The 12,877-nt window shown below is 40.8% G+C and overlaps 1 protein-coding gene across 1 annotated transcript; it reads right to left on the reverse strand.

The window, feature by feature from the left end:
- Window positions 1-3,212: 3,212 nt before the first annotated feature.
- LOC104950994 (neogenin-like) lies at window positions 3,213-12,106 on the reverse strand (the record flags this gene model as incomplete). The annotated part of the gene is made up of 12 exons (XM_010777621.1): window positions 3,213-4,302; window positions 4,894-5,030; window positions 5,716-6,003; window positions 6,759-6,929; window positions 7,284-7,376; window positions 7,896-8,140; window positions 8,318-8,447; window positions 8,589-8,654; window positions 8,896-8,928; window positions 9,667-9,861; window positions 10,576-10,683; window positions 11,968-12,106. Coding segments are annotated over 12 exons (1,758 nt in total), but the record flags the coding sequence as incomplete, so codon positions are not given.
- Window positions 12,107-12,877: the final 771 nt, after the last annotated feature.

Raw genomic sequence — 12,877 nt, forward strand, 5'->3', positions numbered from 1 at the left:
ACACGTTGTTAATCCAGAACAGACAGACCACTGTCTATTGACCGTTGTTAAGGACGCTCACATCTCCACAAAGAAGTCCGTTCGATTTAACTGTGTACAGTTTGGCTCAAAAGCAAAGTGCATGCAGTTTGCTTTTCTAACTGACAAGAAAAGAGCGACAAGAAAACAGCGGAGAAGTAACGGGCAGAAATCCTCCTTTTTACACAGGGGTCCAGACAGACATCAGACGGCGACACATATTCAGTTGCCAGTTACTTTGGCATTAGGGCAGGGATATCTAGATACTTTCCAAGGTTTGACATAATGAATTGTGCTACTTTTAAAGCAAGCAACGATGTTTTCAAATCTGTAATCAAAAAGCTCCTCAAAAACGCTATCGAAGCAGTTCCTGCCGTTGCTACGTTAGTTCAAACAGTAACGGACTTTTTTTTCTCGGCGGATGCATGTCAATTTAAATCAATACAACTATTTAAAAAATAAATAAAATCATTTTCTAAATCCACAAAAGCATTTAAATTAATATTGGGAGTCATGTTTGTTGAGAATGTGGCCATGTAATAAGCGGAATAATGTGCAGCGACTTGGTCATTATGGGGAAAAGAACACCTTCATGCCGATCTAGATCCCTCCGCTTCGTTGAAGATATCCACGTTCTTGTGACACGTAAATTCTGCGCTTCCTATGTTTTGGTGCGGACTGCGTTCACACCAGCAATGAACCGCTCCAGAGTTGGCAAGCAAGCGCTCCGAGACCACCTATTTTAGCGGACCAGAGTCTGGTTGTTTAGTTCACTTAAGAGGTCTCGGACTGTGTTCACACCGACCCAAATGAACCGCACCAAGCGGTTCTCCTTATTTTATAACAACTGACCAGGAAAATACCTCTGACTCACCCTGCACAACTCAACTTGTTCAGAGATTCAAATGAATAAAGGGAAGCTGCTTTGTTTACCTCTTAAAGTTTTGGGCCCAGAGGATTGCGGTTTTACTGTAACACAGCATTTATATAAAATACTAAACAGTCAAATGTAAAAAAAAAAATTCTATTAATTGACATTCACAGAGTTCAGTCAGTTTCTCTGCAACTTACCTTAAGTGGCAGGGACAGTTGGGAGAAGTTATCTGTATCTACACAGACTGGCTCACATTTTGTCCGCAGAATTAAAAGGTTGGAAAGGGTCCATTAAATGCAGTGGTGCCAGTTGTTGATTCATCTGCAACAGTGAGTTCATGATGGTGGTGAAACTGCATGAGCTGTGGATAAAACCTTCATATTTGCCTTATTGATATAGATGTCACAGTGTAGTCAGGTGAAGTCATAACAGTCTTAAACTTTTCTTTCTCACAACATGTATTCTGCCATGATTTCTGTACAGCAGCAGACTGCTGACATGTCAGACTTTATATCAATCTTACAATCAAGGTAGATAGATAAGGACTCTTCTCAAATTGAGGGTTATTTTCAGCCATCCTTGATAAACAATAAAAACAGTAAAGCCCCCTTCTGTAACCTCAAACACTCTCACATGACACACCAATATGCCAGGTCTATGAATAGCAGAACAGACTCATTTTCACCCTTACAGGAACACTTTCAGCAATCTGTTTACTTAAACTTAGTTGTCCATGACAGTTTCATTTCATGTGAAGCAACACTTCATTAAAAAGCTGCAACAGCTTGAAACTTGTTATTACTAATTATTAGCCAAATGATAAGGAGTCAGTTACACCAGCCCCTCAGCACAAAGCCACTTTTTATCCAGTCTCACTCACATGTTGAGAAAACCAAAGCTGGAAAACGTATGAAACCAATACTAGTTATAAAAACTTTACCTTAATGCGGCTGCACATACAGTATAAACCTACGAAGAATTTGGGAATTTATAGATGGCACCTTGAATGGTAACCAGACATAATGTGTGTGTGAATACTGGCTTGTTTGGTAAAGCATTTTGTGTGGTTGCTAAGAATAGAAAAGCACATTATAAGTGCATTTACCATCATGTTTGATGAAAAGAAGACGAGTAGAAACATGTACTTTGTTAGTATTCATAATAGTTTGTATACACAATGTATAGGAGCACCAATAAAAAAACATTTTTTTTCCCAAACCTTTTTTTCAACGTTTTTTAAAAAGCCACAGATTTTTTTTCTACAGAAAGCAAAGAAAGCTCTGTACATGAACAAGCAACAACATAATTCCTCATCATGAGCTAGAAAGTAAACAACTCGGCTGCTCAAATTCATTTTCATCTCTGAAGCAAAAATAATAAAAAAAACATTAAAAAAAAAACAAGACCAGCTGCCTGCTGCTTACCTAGGACACTACGTTACACAAACAGCTTTTTGATATTTAAAACACAAGATATGTATAAGAAATGTACTTTTCAAAAATTGTGAAAAAGTGCAATACAGGTTCAACTGTTTACAACTCAATAGATTATTTCCCAAATGGAGTCCGGTCCTTTTTCTTCCCCCGTTTGTTTTCAATCATTTTTTTCCCAAAACGTGTTCCTCGTTTGTATCCATAGTTAAAATCTCTTACAGATATATTGACATTCATGACGATGTACATTTATGAGAAACATGGTATTCACAAAAGTAGAGCAAATGACTATGATTGCAAATGACAAATTCTTTGGGTAGAGGGTAATGAAAAACTAGTTTCTTAGATGAACTTTTTTTTTCTTTTTACATCAGATTTGTGTATCGAACAAGCTTCTTTTTTTCATACAAAAACTACCATGTAAAAAAAAAAATCCGGGAGTCCTATTTAAAAGGCCAACATCTTTGCATCTTGTAAGATTTGTTAAAGAACCAGGGCATTTGATGAAGAACAGCAGGAAAAGAAACAGCAAACACACGTTGCTGTAGGAAAACGCACACATGGTTGAGCAGTACGGACACCTAAAACCAAATATTGGTTTTTGGGAACGACACATGCTTTTGATCACTTCTCATACAAAAGATAACTGGTCTGTTGCAGGTGATTGATTGATTGATTAATGGGTGATTTCTTCTTTTTGCAGGGGTGGGGGTCAGCGCCCTGAGTCCTACTGTAGGTACCCCTGACCTGAGAGGGGATACTGTCCCACAGAACTACATAGAAACGCAGCACGCCTCCGAGCGACATCTGCAAAAGCCAAGATGTCTCCAACATACAAACAGGTTGGTAAGGCTTTTAAAACGGAGCTCCCACATCAAACAAAAGACTGAGAAATAAAAGGTTTTTAATGTACATACTGTAGGGACAACACTATGCCAGAGAAGAATGTACTGTAAAACACATCCGGCTTCTCTCCCCTTTTGATATGAAAACTGAGCTTCAGGACTCACTCTTAATCCCACCTTTCATCCAAAATAATAATAATGAAACAATGGGAAACATCAGAAGAATGAGGCAGTTTAAAAAAAACACAACATATGTACATGTTTATAAGGATATGTGTGTAAAAAAACAATACAATAACATAGAAAATAATAAAAAGTCATGGCACAATATATGAAACAAGGGGATAAAAACAGAAATAAAAGGACAAGGTTTATGAATGTAGGCTTGTAAAGGGGGAGGGGGGGCTGATATCCAATGTTCACTTCACTGAAACGGCCCAATAGATATACAAAATGCACAAAGTAAACACTAATCAAACAAACACTGTGTGTAGAATGCGCTGAATGAGCACCAACATCAAAACCAGCATATTTTTGGACTTTCTCCTTTTGACTTGACATTGAAACCATTGACTCATCTTGAGCAAACGTTCGCCACAAAAAACCTTACATACATATTTTTGCTGAGGAAAAAATTCACAATCTTCCGGTTGAAAGCGACCAATGTTTTAAAGTTCATTGTCTCTGAGAATGGTTCTTCATAAAAGATGAAGCGCGGCGTCACTTTGTCTTCCCTCTCATGGCAATCTCCTTCCTGAGACTGAGCAAGGTAAGCCGAAAAAAGTTTCAGTCTGGAGTTTGTTTCTTTCTGCAAGGGGACGTGAGAGTTTGTTTTGGGCACAATAAGCAATTTTGTGTCCACCAGCATCCGGCTCCCAAGGTTCCTGTTTGGGTGTGTTTGTTTGAATTTAGAGTGTGTGTCTTTCCTTGTGTACGTGTGGATGACAGAGAAAGTGTGTGTGTAGGTGTGTGTGTGTGCTCATGGCGCCGTGGTGATGGCGTTGAGGTCCTTCATGAGACCCTCTAGGTGGGCCATCTCCTCGGTTAGCTCGTCAGGCTCGTAGCTCTGAGGGAGAGGAACAGGGTTACTGCGGGGGGCGGGGGAGGGGCAGGGTGCGAGGGAGGCAAGCACCTGGAGGCAGGAAGGGAGGAAGGGAGGAGAAGAGAGGAAAGGAGAGGAGGAGAGGGTCAGTCAGGGATCTTTCAGAGGATGGGGGGGTTGTATGGGTGGGATGAGGCGAGCTGGGGGATGGGTCAATGGGAGAGAAGCATCGTAAATGGCAGAAACAAAAAGAGGCAGCAGACAAAAGCAAAACATTCAAAAGAGACGCCAGCAGATGTTCAACAGCCAATCATGGATTAGGAGGCGGAGGAATAAATAAATGGTAATAAATAAAGTCATTCCAGTTATGGGGCATGTTAAGATTAGTAGTAAGAATTTAAATAAATTAATCAAAAGGCAGGCGACAACAGCATAACAAAATGGTGAGATTGAAGTTGGAAAGAAAAAAAAGAGAGAAAGAACAAACAGAAAATGTGGTTAAAACCAATGTCCAGTGGAAGTAACCTTATAATCCAGTGCCCAAAGAAAAAACATGGATTTGGAAGGAATGTGTGATAGGTATACTTTTAAAAGACAAGACTAAATAGTTACCAACCATTAGGCCTGACAATAAGACAGTCTGCATTTCTAAAAGCTGCCAGAGTGGGGCGCTATACTCACGCTGTCGACATCTTCCAGCATCTTGCTGGTCTCTGGTACGTCAGGGGCGTTGGGCACGGTGACGATCATCGGAGTTCGTGTCCTTCCTAGTGTTCCAATAGAGGCTGTTTTAACAACATGGGGGTGAGTAGGAATCCCTGAATGTGACAAACACGTGCACAACAGTGAGTGAAGGCAACAAATGAAAGTAAATCTAAAAAAGTGCTCTTGGAAGTGTAAAAAAACCGATAGCCTTGAGTCACTTTCTTCATGTATCTGTCAAAATAACATGCTATGTGAATACATTTTGAATGTGTCTTCAAAGTCTTATAGAGCAGATTAATTTTGTGAAAAAAATGTTGTGAAAAATGCCATAACACAAAAATGTTGCAATAGGTGAGGATTTCTTCATTATGGTGAACACACACACTGAATTTTGTATCACATGCACAATCCTGATGCAGGAAATATTCTAAAGGTTGAAGTTGGTCACTGAGGCAAGTAGTGATTTCCAAATATCAACTATTTACTTTTTTAAGTAAGTAAAAAATAAGTTAACATAACCTTTAATTGTAAGAGAAACATTTATGTGACAAAACATAACAGTTAAGAATCGAAATGTAATGTCAAGCAAGTTCTCGATTGTTGTAATGCAGGTGAAAATATAAATAAAGAACTGTTGATTATCTGTTAATTTAATTCAATAATCTGTATCTAATGAATAATAATCACATGCTGCAACTTTTGGATTTATTTTAGATCCCAGGTGTGTGTGTGTGTGTGTGTGTGTGTGTGTGTGTGTGTGTGTGTGTGTGTGTGTTAAATATGAGTGTGTTTGCTCACCGGCCTGAGCGTGCAGCTGTGGGCTGGGCAGGGCGGACGACTCGTACGACGGATGGCTGCCGGCTGGGATGGCAGGCACGGCGAAGCTCTTGAGGGGGTGGGCGTGAGCGTGGGGGTGTGCAGAGCGGAGCGGGGGCAGGTTGCTGGAGTAGCTGGGCTCTTCCTCGGTGGTGGAGGAACCGTGGTAACTGCCCTCAGGGTCCACCATGATCTCCGAGGGGCAGGAGACCTGGGAGGAGGCGGTGGCTGGGGGGAGGGGCTCTGAACTGGGGGTGTTCCTCACCGACTCTGGAGGGGGGCCAAGGGGTTTGGAGAGAAATCATGAGCAGATGTTCACAGGCTCACAACTTTTTACATTCACAGGGAATGATAACCAACTTCATACTGTCACTTTCCAGCTAGCTAGAGAACTAATGCACTGCATTAGAGACAATGTATGTCTTATATCAACTTTGTACTGATTGTGTTTTCTATTTTGTTATTATTATTTTCCACATAATTGAACAAATCATTCAAGAGAATATTCTTAATAAATCTGCTACTCAATTAAGTCTTTTTATAGCAAAAAATTCCAGCTTCTCCAATGTGAATATTAACTATTACTAGGGAAATTGTGATGGGTATTATTCAGTTATTCTGGACATTATAGAGACTATATAGTTGACTGAAAAAACAACACAAATGTTCAGTTGAAGCCCTGCAATGCAAACAGTCAACAATAATCCATATGTTCAGTAAATGGAACAGCCAAGATATAGTCAAGCTCTCAGCTGTCACTGTCAATGAAAAACAGACAAAAAAGTCTGACATGCATCAATTTGGAAAAAGTAGAAGTTAGTAAAAGAGAGCATATAGAAACTTTTTCAGCAGGCAGGAAGTTCAGAAAAGAGAGGTTAGTAACAAAACCTTTGCAAACTACAACATGAACGCAGCCATATGGCAGCAGCATGTGAATGAATAAGAACATGATTGTTAAATGAATGAATATGACCAGTGTCCCCCTCTGTATGTCTCCTACTGTCCAGCAGGTGGCAGTGTCTCACCTGTAGAGTCCACCCTCTCTAGATGTGAGATGGGGGTGGCACAGGCGTGCGGGCGAGGGTGCCCGCCGCCCTGGTGGTACATGTAGCTGCGTGTCGGCGACGCCAGGCTGCCCATGTGATAATGGTGGTGATGGTTATCAAGGGAATGGATGGGATGAGCACTAATCACAGCTGTGAATGGAAATGGACATGGATACAAACACAAACAAGACAAGATGTTTAACAAGCTGTACAAATGATGAATGGCATGGAAATAATGCTGGTGAGATACACACGCATGCAGCTGTAATAAACACACTTGAATATTCTCTCTGTCAAAAAAATTCAGGATGGAAGACAAGCAGAAAAATAAATGATAACAATGATTATTTTCTAGGTAGCATGACATGGAAAGATAGATAGATTTGGAGATCTGTATTACGTTGTGCTCTAATCAACACGTTTTATGCTAAAACTTTCCAGATCGACTGTTATCTGTTCATTATGAATGACTTATCGCTCTCTCACACACTCACACACACTTACGCTGCGGCGGCTGTGAGTCAAAAGGCATCATCATTTTAGGCCTCATCCCTCGTCGTCCTGCTAGTGTAGACATGCTGTCCTCTGATTCATGGCCTAAAATGTACGGTGGAAACCAGCCAATCAGAACGATTTATTTTGTGAATGATCCATCTGTGATCTTAGGATCCATTTTATATAATTGGGTTTTTGATCTCTAAATCTCACACACAGCACATTAACTAGTTACACTGAGTGGATTCACTGTACTGTGGAAGTTGTGATCATAACAATGGACATTATGTATGAAAAGCATGAAATGTGTTGCATGATAACCACAGAAAAAAACACCAGCAAGCACAAGTGTGGACTTGTGAAACAAAAACACCATCCCACTTTCTCCATCCTCCTGCAGTCATCCCCCTGGAAGCAAACCTGGGGGTGTTAGCACATTTCCTGCCTTAAAACCAAACTGTTTTCTTAGTCCCCAGAATCTACTTTCCTGTCTGCCCGCCAAACTCAAGACGTTTGCTCAGGATTATTATGCATGTAATTCAAGCAGCAACGGTGACATTTCAATTTGATCCTTTCCCATAACATTTAAGTTAAATTCTTCCCCCCCTCGGCGAGACTGACCGCGGTAGGAGTTTCGCCGCTGCTGGAGGTGGGGGTTGTTCTCTAGGCTGCTGTCAGCCGGCGTGATGTCCTGCGAGGTGCGTGGGATGGGCGTTTCCGTCATGACTGGGTTGGGATCCGGCGACTTGTCCATGGGTTTGAGTTCCAGCCTCTCGTGGTGAATCCAAAGATCAGGGGGCTTCAGGTCTTTGGAGTTTCCCTTGTATTTGTGTGAGCCGTTTGAGGATTTTGAGGCAGCCCGCTTTCTGCAGAAAGAAAACACAGACGTATCAGTGAGAGACTCATCTCAGTTATAGAGAGAAGTACAAGAAAAAAGGGACGCATGTGGGGAGCTGTAGATTAGTAACCACAGTTGGAAGATGTATTTCAGAACTGTAGAACATGAAAAAAAGAAAAAGTTAAAGTGTGGCTGAGTTTCTTACTTTTTCTGGTGGGACGTGGTGCGCCGTGTGCACAGGAAGGCCCCGACCACCACCACGATGATGGTGAAGGCTCCCACTGAGATGATGATGACGATGACCAGGATGTGACCTTCACTGTTGCCTTCAACCCCTGATTTACCTCAAGAGGAGAGAGACTGGATTAGACTAGCTATTGGATGCCAAAATAATATTGTACATCCACTAGTGTCTGACTAATAGCATCATAGCTGAACAGTATTGTTAAAGAAGGAAGCTGAGAAGAAAACCTTACCAACTGGATTTCCATCGCTATCTGGATGGTTTCCTGGGTGGCCCTGCTTGGGTGGCAGATTTGACGCTGATTCAAAATGGAAAATATATGTTTTAGTGAAACTCCCTCAAGTGTTTTCATGGCCTCTTATACAGTCATATTTATCCCTGAGATGCATTATATTCTGAAATGTTTTACAAGCACAACTAGATTTTGCTGGTCATGCAGCCAACATTTTCATCAGCCAAGAAGAAGGTAATCTCCAGAAAGAGAGATACACAAGGTGCAGAGTCAGCAGTGGAAGATAAAGTGTGAAGGGGGAATTTACCTTGGTCATTAGCCATTTTATCAGAGGACTCAGCTTAACAGGCCAAAGGAGAGCAGGGAGGGAGAGACAATAAAAAGCAAAAAACAGGTTAGCGAAAAAGAGCAGATTTAGAGACAGGAATAAAGCAAGGGATTAGAGTTGTGAGGAGGAGGAAAGAGGCAAATCTAGAAGAATTTAAACCAACAGCAAGAGTGTACTACTGACACAGCCAAGAAGATATTAAAAGCAAAGCATCAAAGTGAAGAAGATTATAAAAAGTGTCCTACACTCAGTACAATAACACATACTGATTTTCAGTAAAAAACAAAATACCAAACATCCAAAAAAAAGATGTATGCGGCAACACCAAATGAAACCTGAAATGTACTCAGAGGTTAGTGTGAATTTGCTGACCATTAGTGGCAGTAATTTAGTCATCCCCAAGCAATCAACAAGGCATGGGAAACATACCTGTGTCCGCTCTCAAGACACTTTCTCACAAACAACTTAATCAGGAGGAGAAGTGTTAACTAGAAACTCATTTTAAGCCAGGACCTGATCTGGTAAGGCACTGCCGGTCATTAACATACCAACAAAACACATTCCCGGTGGAATACTTTGTAATGTGAAACTTCTATCATGTTGCTTCACATCATGAACTACGAACAGAATAGTAAATACCACAAAAAATGTATGATTCTGTCATCAAACTCATGTATCTGTTTCTCAAACTGAACTTCCAGGACTTCATTCACTTGTCCTTAACGTGTTCCTATATTTGACTTTACTTACTCTTTGGAGTTCGGAATTGTACAGCCTCAGACATGGGGCCCATGCCCTTTGAGTTTCGGGCCTGGATCTTGAAGTAGTAAGTGGTGTCCAGCGTCAGCTCCTGGATCTGGTGGGTCAGGCGGTTGCCAACCACTGGTTCGATAACCCAGTCATGGACCTCAGCGTTGACATCTGTACTGTAGTAGATGATGTAGCCTACAACAGGGAGGGTCAGGAAGAAAGACAATTCCATTAAGATACAGAGGCTTTAATGCTGAGCAAAGCAAGATCAACTACAATGCTTTTGTGCTATTTCCTCCAAGTATTGTGTCATATTATTACTCTTTATTGGGTTTATTTATCTCACTGAATCTCTTTTTGATAAAATATGTTTAAGACTGACGAGATTTGACCTCTCCTGCATGACAACAAGTAAAACAAATATTCCTTGGGACTTTGTACACGTTAATGATAAAACTTGAGTCTATGAGTGTTTCTCAATCTCGAGTAAAGCTGCTCCAGAGCCACTATTTCAAGCATACTACGTCATCGAGTGCCGCCGAAGTACTGTTCCAATGTCCAGCATACTTGGAATTCTACAAAGCCCGGTGTACTTCGTTTGGAGAAATTTCGAGGCTGCACATGTGTAGACTCCGCGGTCTTAAAATCCCCACAATGCTTTGCGCACGGACCAATTTCCCCAAATCTGTGGCGGAACATGTAAGGCGGGGCCTCTCATATGACGCACACCTGCACACTTGCTAGCCTGTTCCACTCTTCGTTTTCCGAATGCCAGGAAGTATTCATGCCTCGCTTCTGAAGCAAGATGCTCAGAAGACATGTGCTACCAAGCAAGCGAACTCGAGATTGAGAAACACACTATCTCTCTGAGACCATAAAATACGTAACACACGAGACTTGGATACTGACCAGTGATCTTCCCGTTGGCCTCGGAGGGAGGCTGCCAGTTGACGATTATGGTGCGAGGTTTGTTCTCCTTGCTCACCACGGTAACGTCTTTCGGGGAGGAGCTGGGAACTGTTTAGTGGTGGAGTGATTGAGACAGGTCATTTATTGCTGATAAAAAACATGACATACAGTACATATTGTAATGCTCCATCTTTAACAATATATTTCTCTCATTAATTATGTTTCTATATGTCATGAATTAACTCATATATATGACATGCATGTATATTGGATGTCTAATGTTTAGCTTAGCAAATATATTTTGGATACTGTGTGTGCCTTTTATGAGTTTATGTGATTTCTGTGTTTGTGTGCGTATTGTGTAAGAGGCTCTACTGAAGTGACAACCTAATTGTTATGACATTGTTTTCACATGTCAGTGCACAATGACCTTGTAGATAATATTTATTTGCACAATTGTGAATCAAACCCCTGGCTGGACAGAAATAAGAATTGGCTGTTCTCCTCACTTCTTCGCCAAAACAAAACATAATGTTTCACTTCGTTTTTTAAAGTCCAAAGAATCTCAATCCAATAGAAATAAATAAATAAATATGGATAAATACGCCGATTCCAAGATAATTAGCCTTTGTTTTTAATGTGCTGTTTATTTTCAGGCCACCATTAGCTCAGCAGTAACAATTTACAATGAAGTATGGACTCTGACACTTTAGTATTTGCTGTGTGTATATTGTAAATACAGAATAGCCAATTTAACAGTAATATAGTAACTAAAGGGAGATGGCAATCATTCACTGTTCCTCCGATGTTGTTTCAAGCTAAATGTAATTGAATCAGGAGAAGTATAATGAACCAAAACAAAATGCTTTTTGCTCTACAAGCTTGACCCCATAAAGACTCAGGTCTTGGTTGGCTCCTCAGGCTGATATACCCGGACATGATGCTGCAAATCAAGAGAAACATGAAAATAAATATGTTTTGTTAACACAACATTTTATATGTATTCTTATGGTTATAATTATCATTAATTTCTGATTCGTCCATTGGCGTATTGTGCGAGAAAGCAGGGTTAGTCCAAAGGGCTCTTAGTGAACAGAAGAGCAATACTTAAATTATATTCGCCAACCACTAATTTGCTGCAGGTTTCCTCAATTTCACTTGCGGTTAGTGTGAAATCTATTGATAAATACTTTCCATATTAACTCGATTAAACTATACTGTACAGTGACCGTTTGGTTTTCCGCAGGTCTGTCCTCTCCTTCCCTTCGGTCTGAAAAAGTGAAACATTACTTCCAGCCAGCCAGGGGCTCGTTACATTGGAGCATGTCTTTGTGGATGTGTACATTTGGTGTGTTTGTTCACAATTATTCATGAGTGTTTGTTTGCTCCTACTGGTTTCAAAGGTGGTGCCCTGAGCAGTCATGCTCCACGTGCTGGTGCGGCGCCCTTTGGTCACCATGACGGAGAACTCGTACAGCGTGTTTGGCTTCAGACCCGTCACCATGTGGTTCAGGCTGGTGGTGTTGGCCATCTGGAAACACACAGGCAAACACACACAATAAACAATCATTCAGTTTGTTTGATTGTAGATTACATTCACTAAACACAGATGAGGGATTCAGAAGTATTTTTGTCAGCACAGGAAAAATAATAGTCGAACACTTTTACTTGAAAAAATGACTACAATTAATATTTCACTATAAAAACAGCTGACATATTCTTCTCTTAATTAACTAAGGAATTCATTGTTACTATAACTCTGGATGTTGTGCAGAGTTTATTACACTCACTGACCACTGAGGGGAACCAGAAGCTTTTACATTCTGTGATGCTCAGTCATGTTTGGTGTGAAACATGATGGCACACTAAGACAAGTGTAGCCATTGTGAAAAAGCTTTACACTGCAGATTAGCATAACATCAAGTTACAAAACACAAGGGGTCTATTTCAAATTTCTACGGCATCACAAACTTTAAATGAGTCAGCAAGTCGAAAATAAACGTGGGTTATGTAACCAGTCATCTTGATGTGTGTTGTCCTGAGCTGGCAGGCTTGCTGTGGTTTGTCGCTGTAACGTTGCGTGCTATCACAAAAGTGCAGTTCTCCAGCGGGGGATGTCACACAGAGGGCAGTGGGATAGGAAAAGAGAAATGTTCTTAAGAAACATGCTGCCAGTTTGAGAGCAGTTGTCTTTTCAATAATGTACAAGCTTGTCTGGCTAGACTCGCATCAGAGTAGAGGACATGATGAACATTACTGCTAAGGCTTCACTGTTGGTTAGACTGGTCTCAAGGTTTACGTG

The sequence above is a fragment of the Notothenia coriiceps genome, unplaced genomic scaffold, assembly GCF_000735185.1.
Source record: "Notothenia coriiceps isolate Sejong01 unplaced genomic scaffold, NC01 NC01_scaffold00018345, whole genome shotgun sequence".
NCBI classification, from domain to species: Eukaryota; Metazoa; Chordata; class Actinopteri; order Perciformes; family Nototheniidae; genus Notothenia; species Notothenia coriiceps.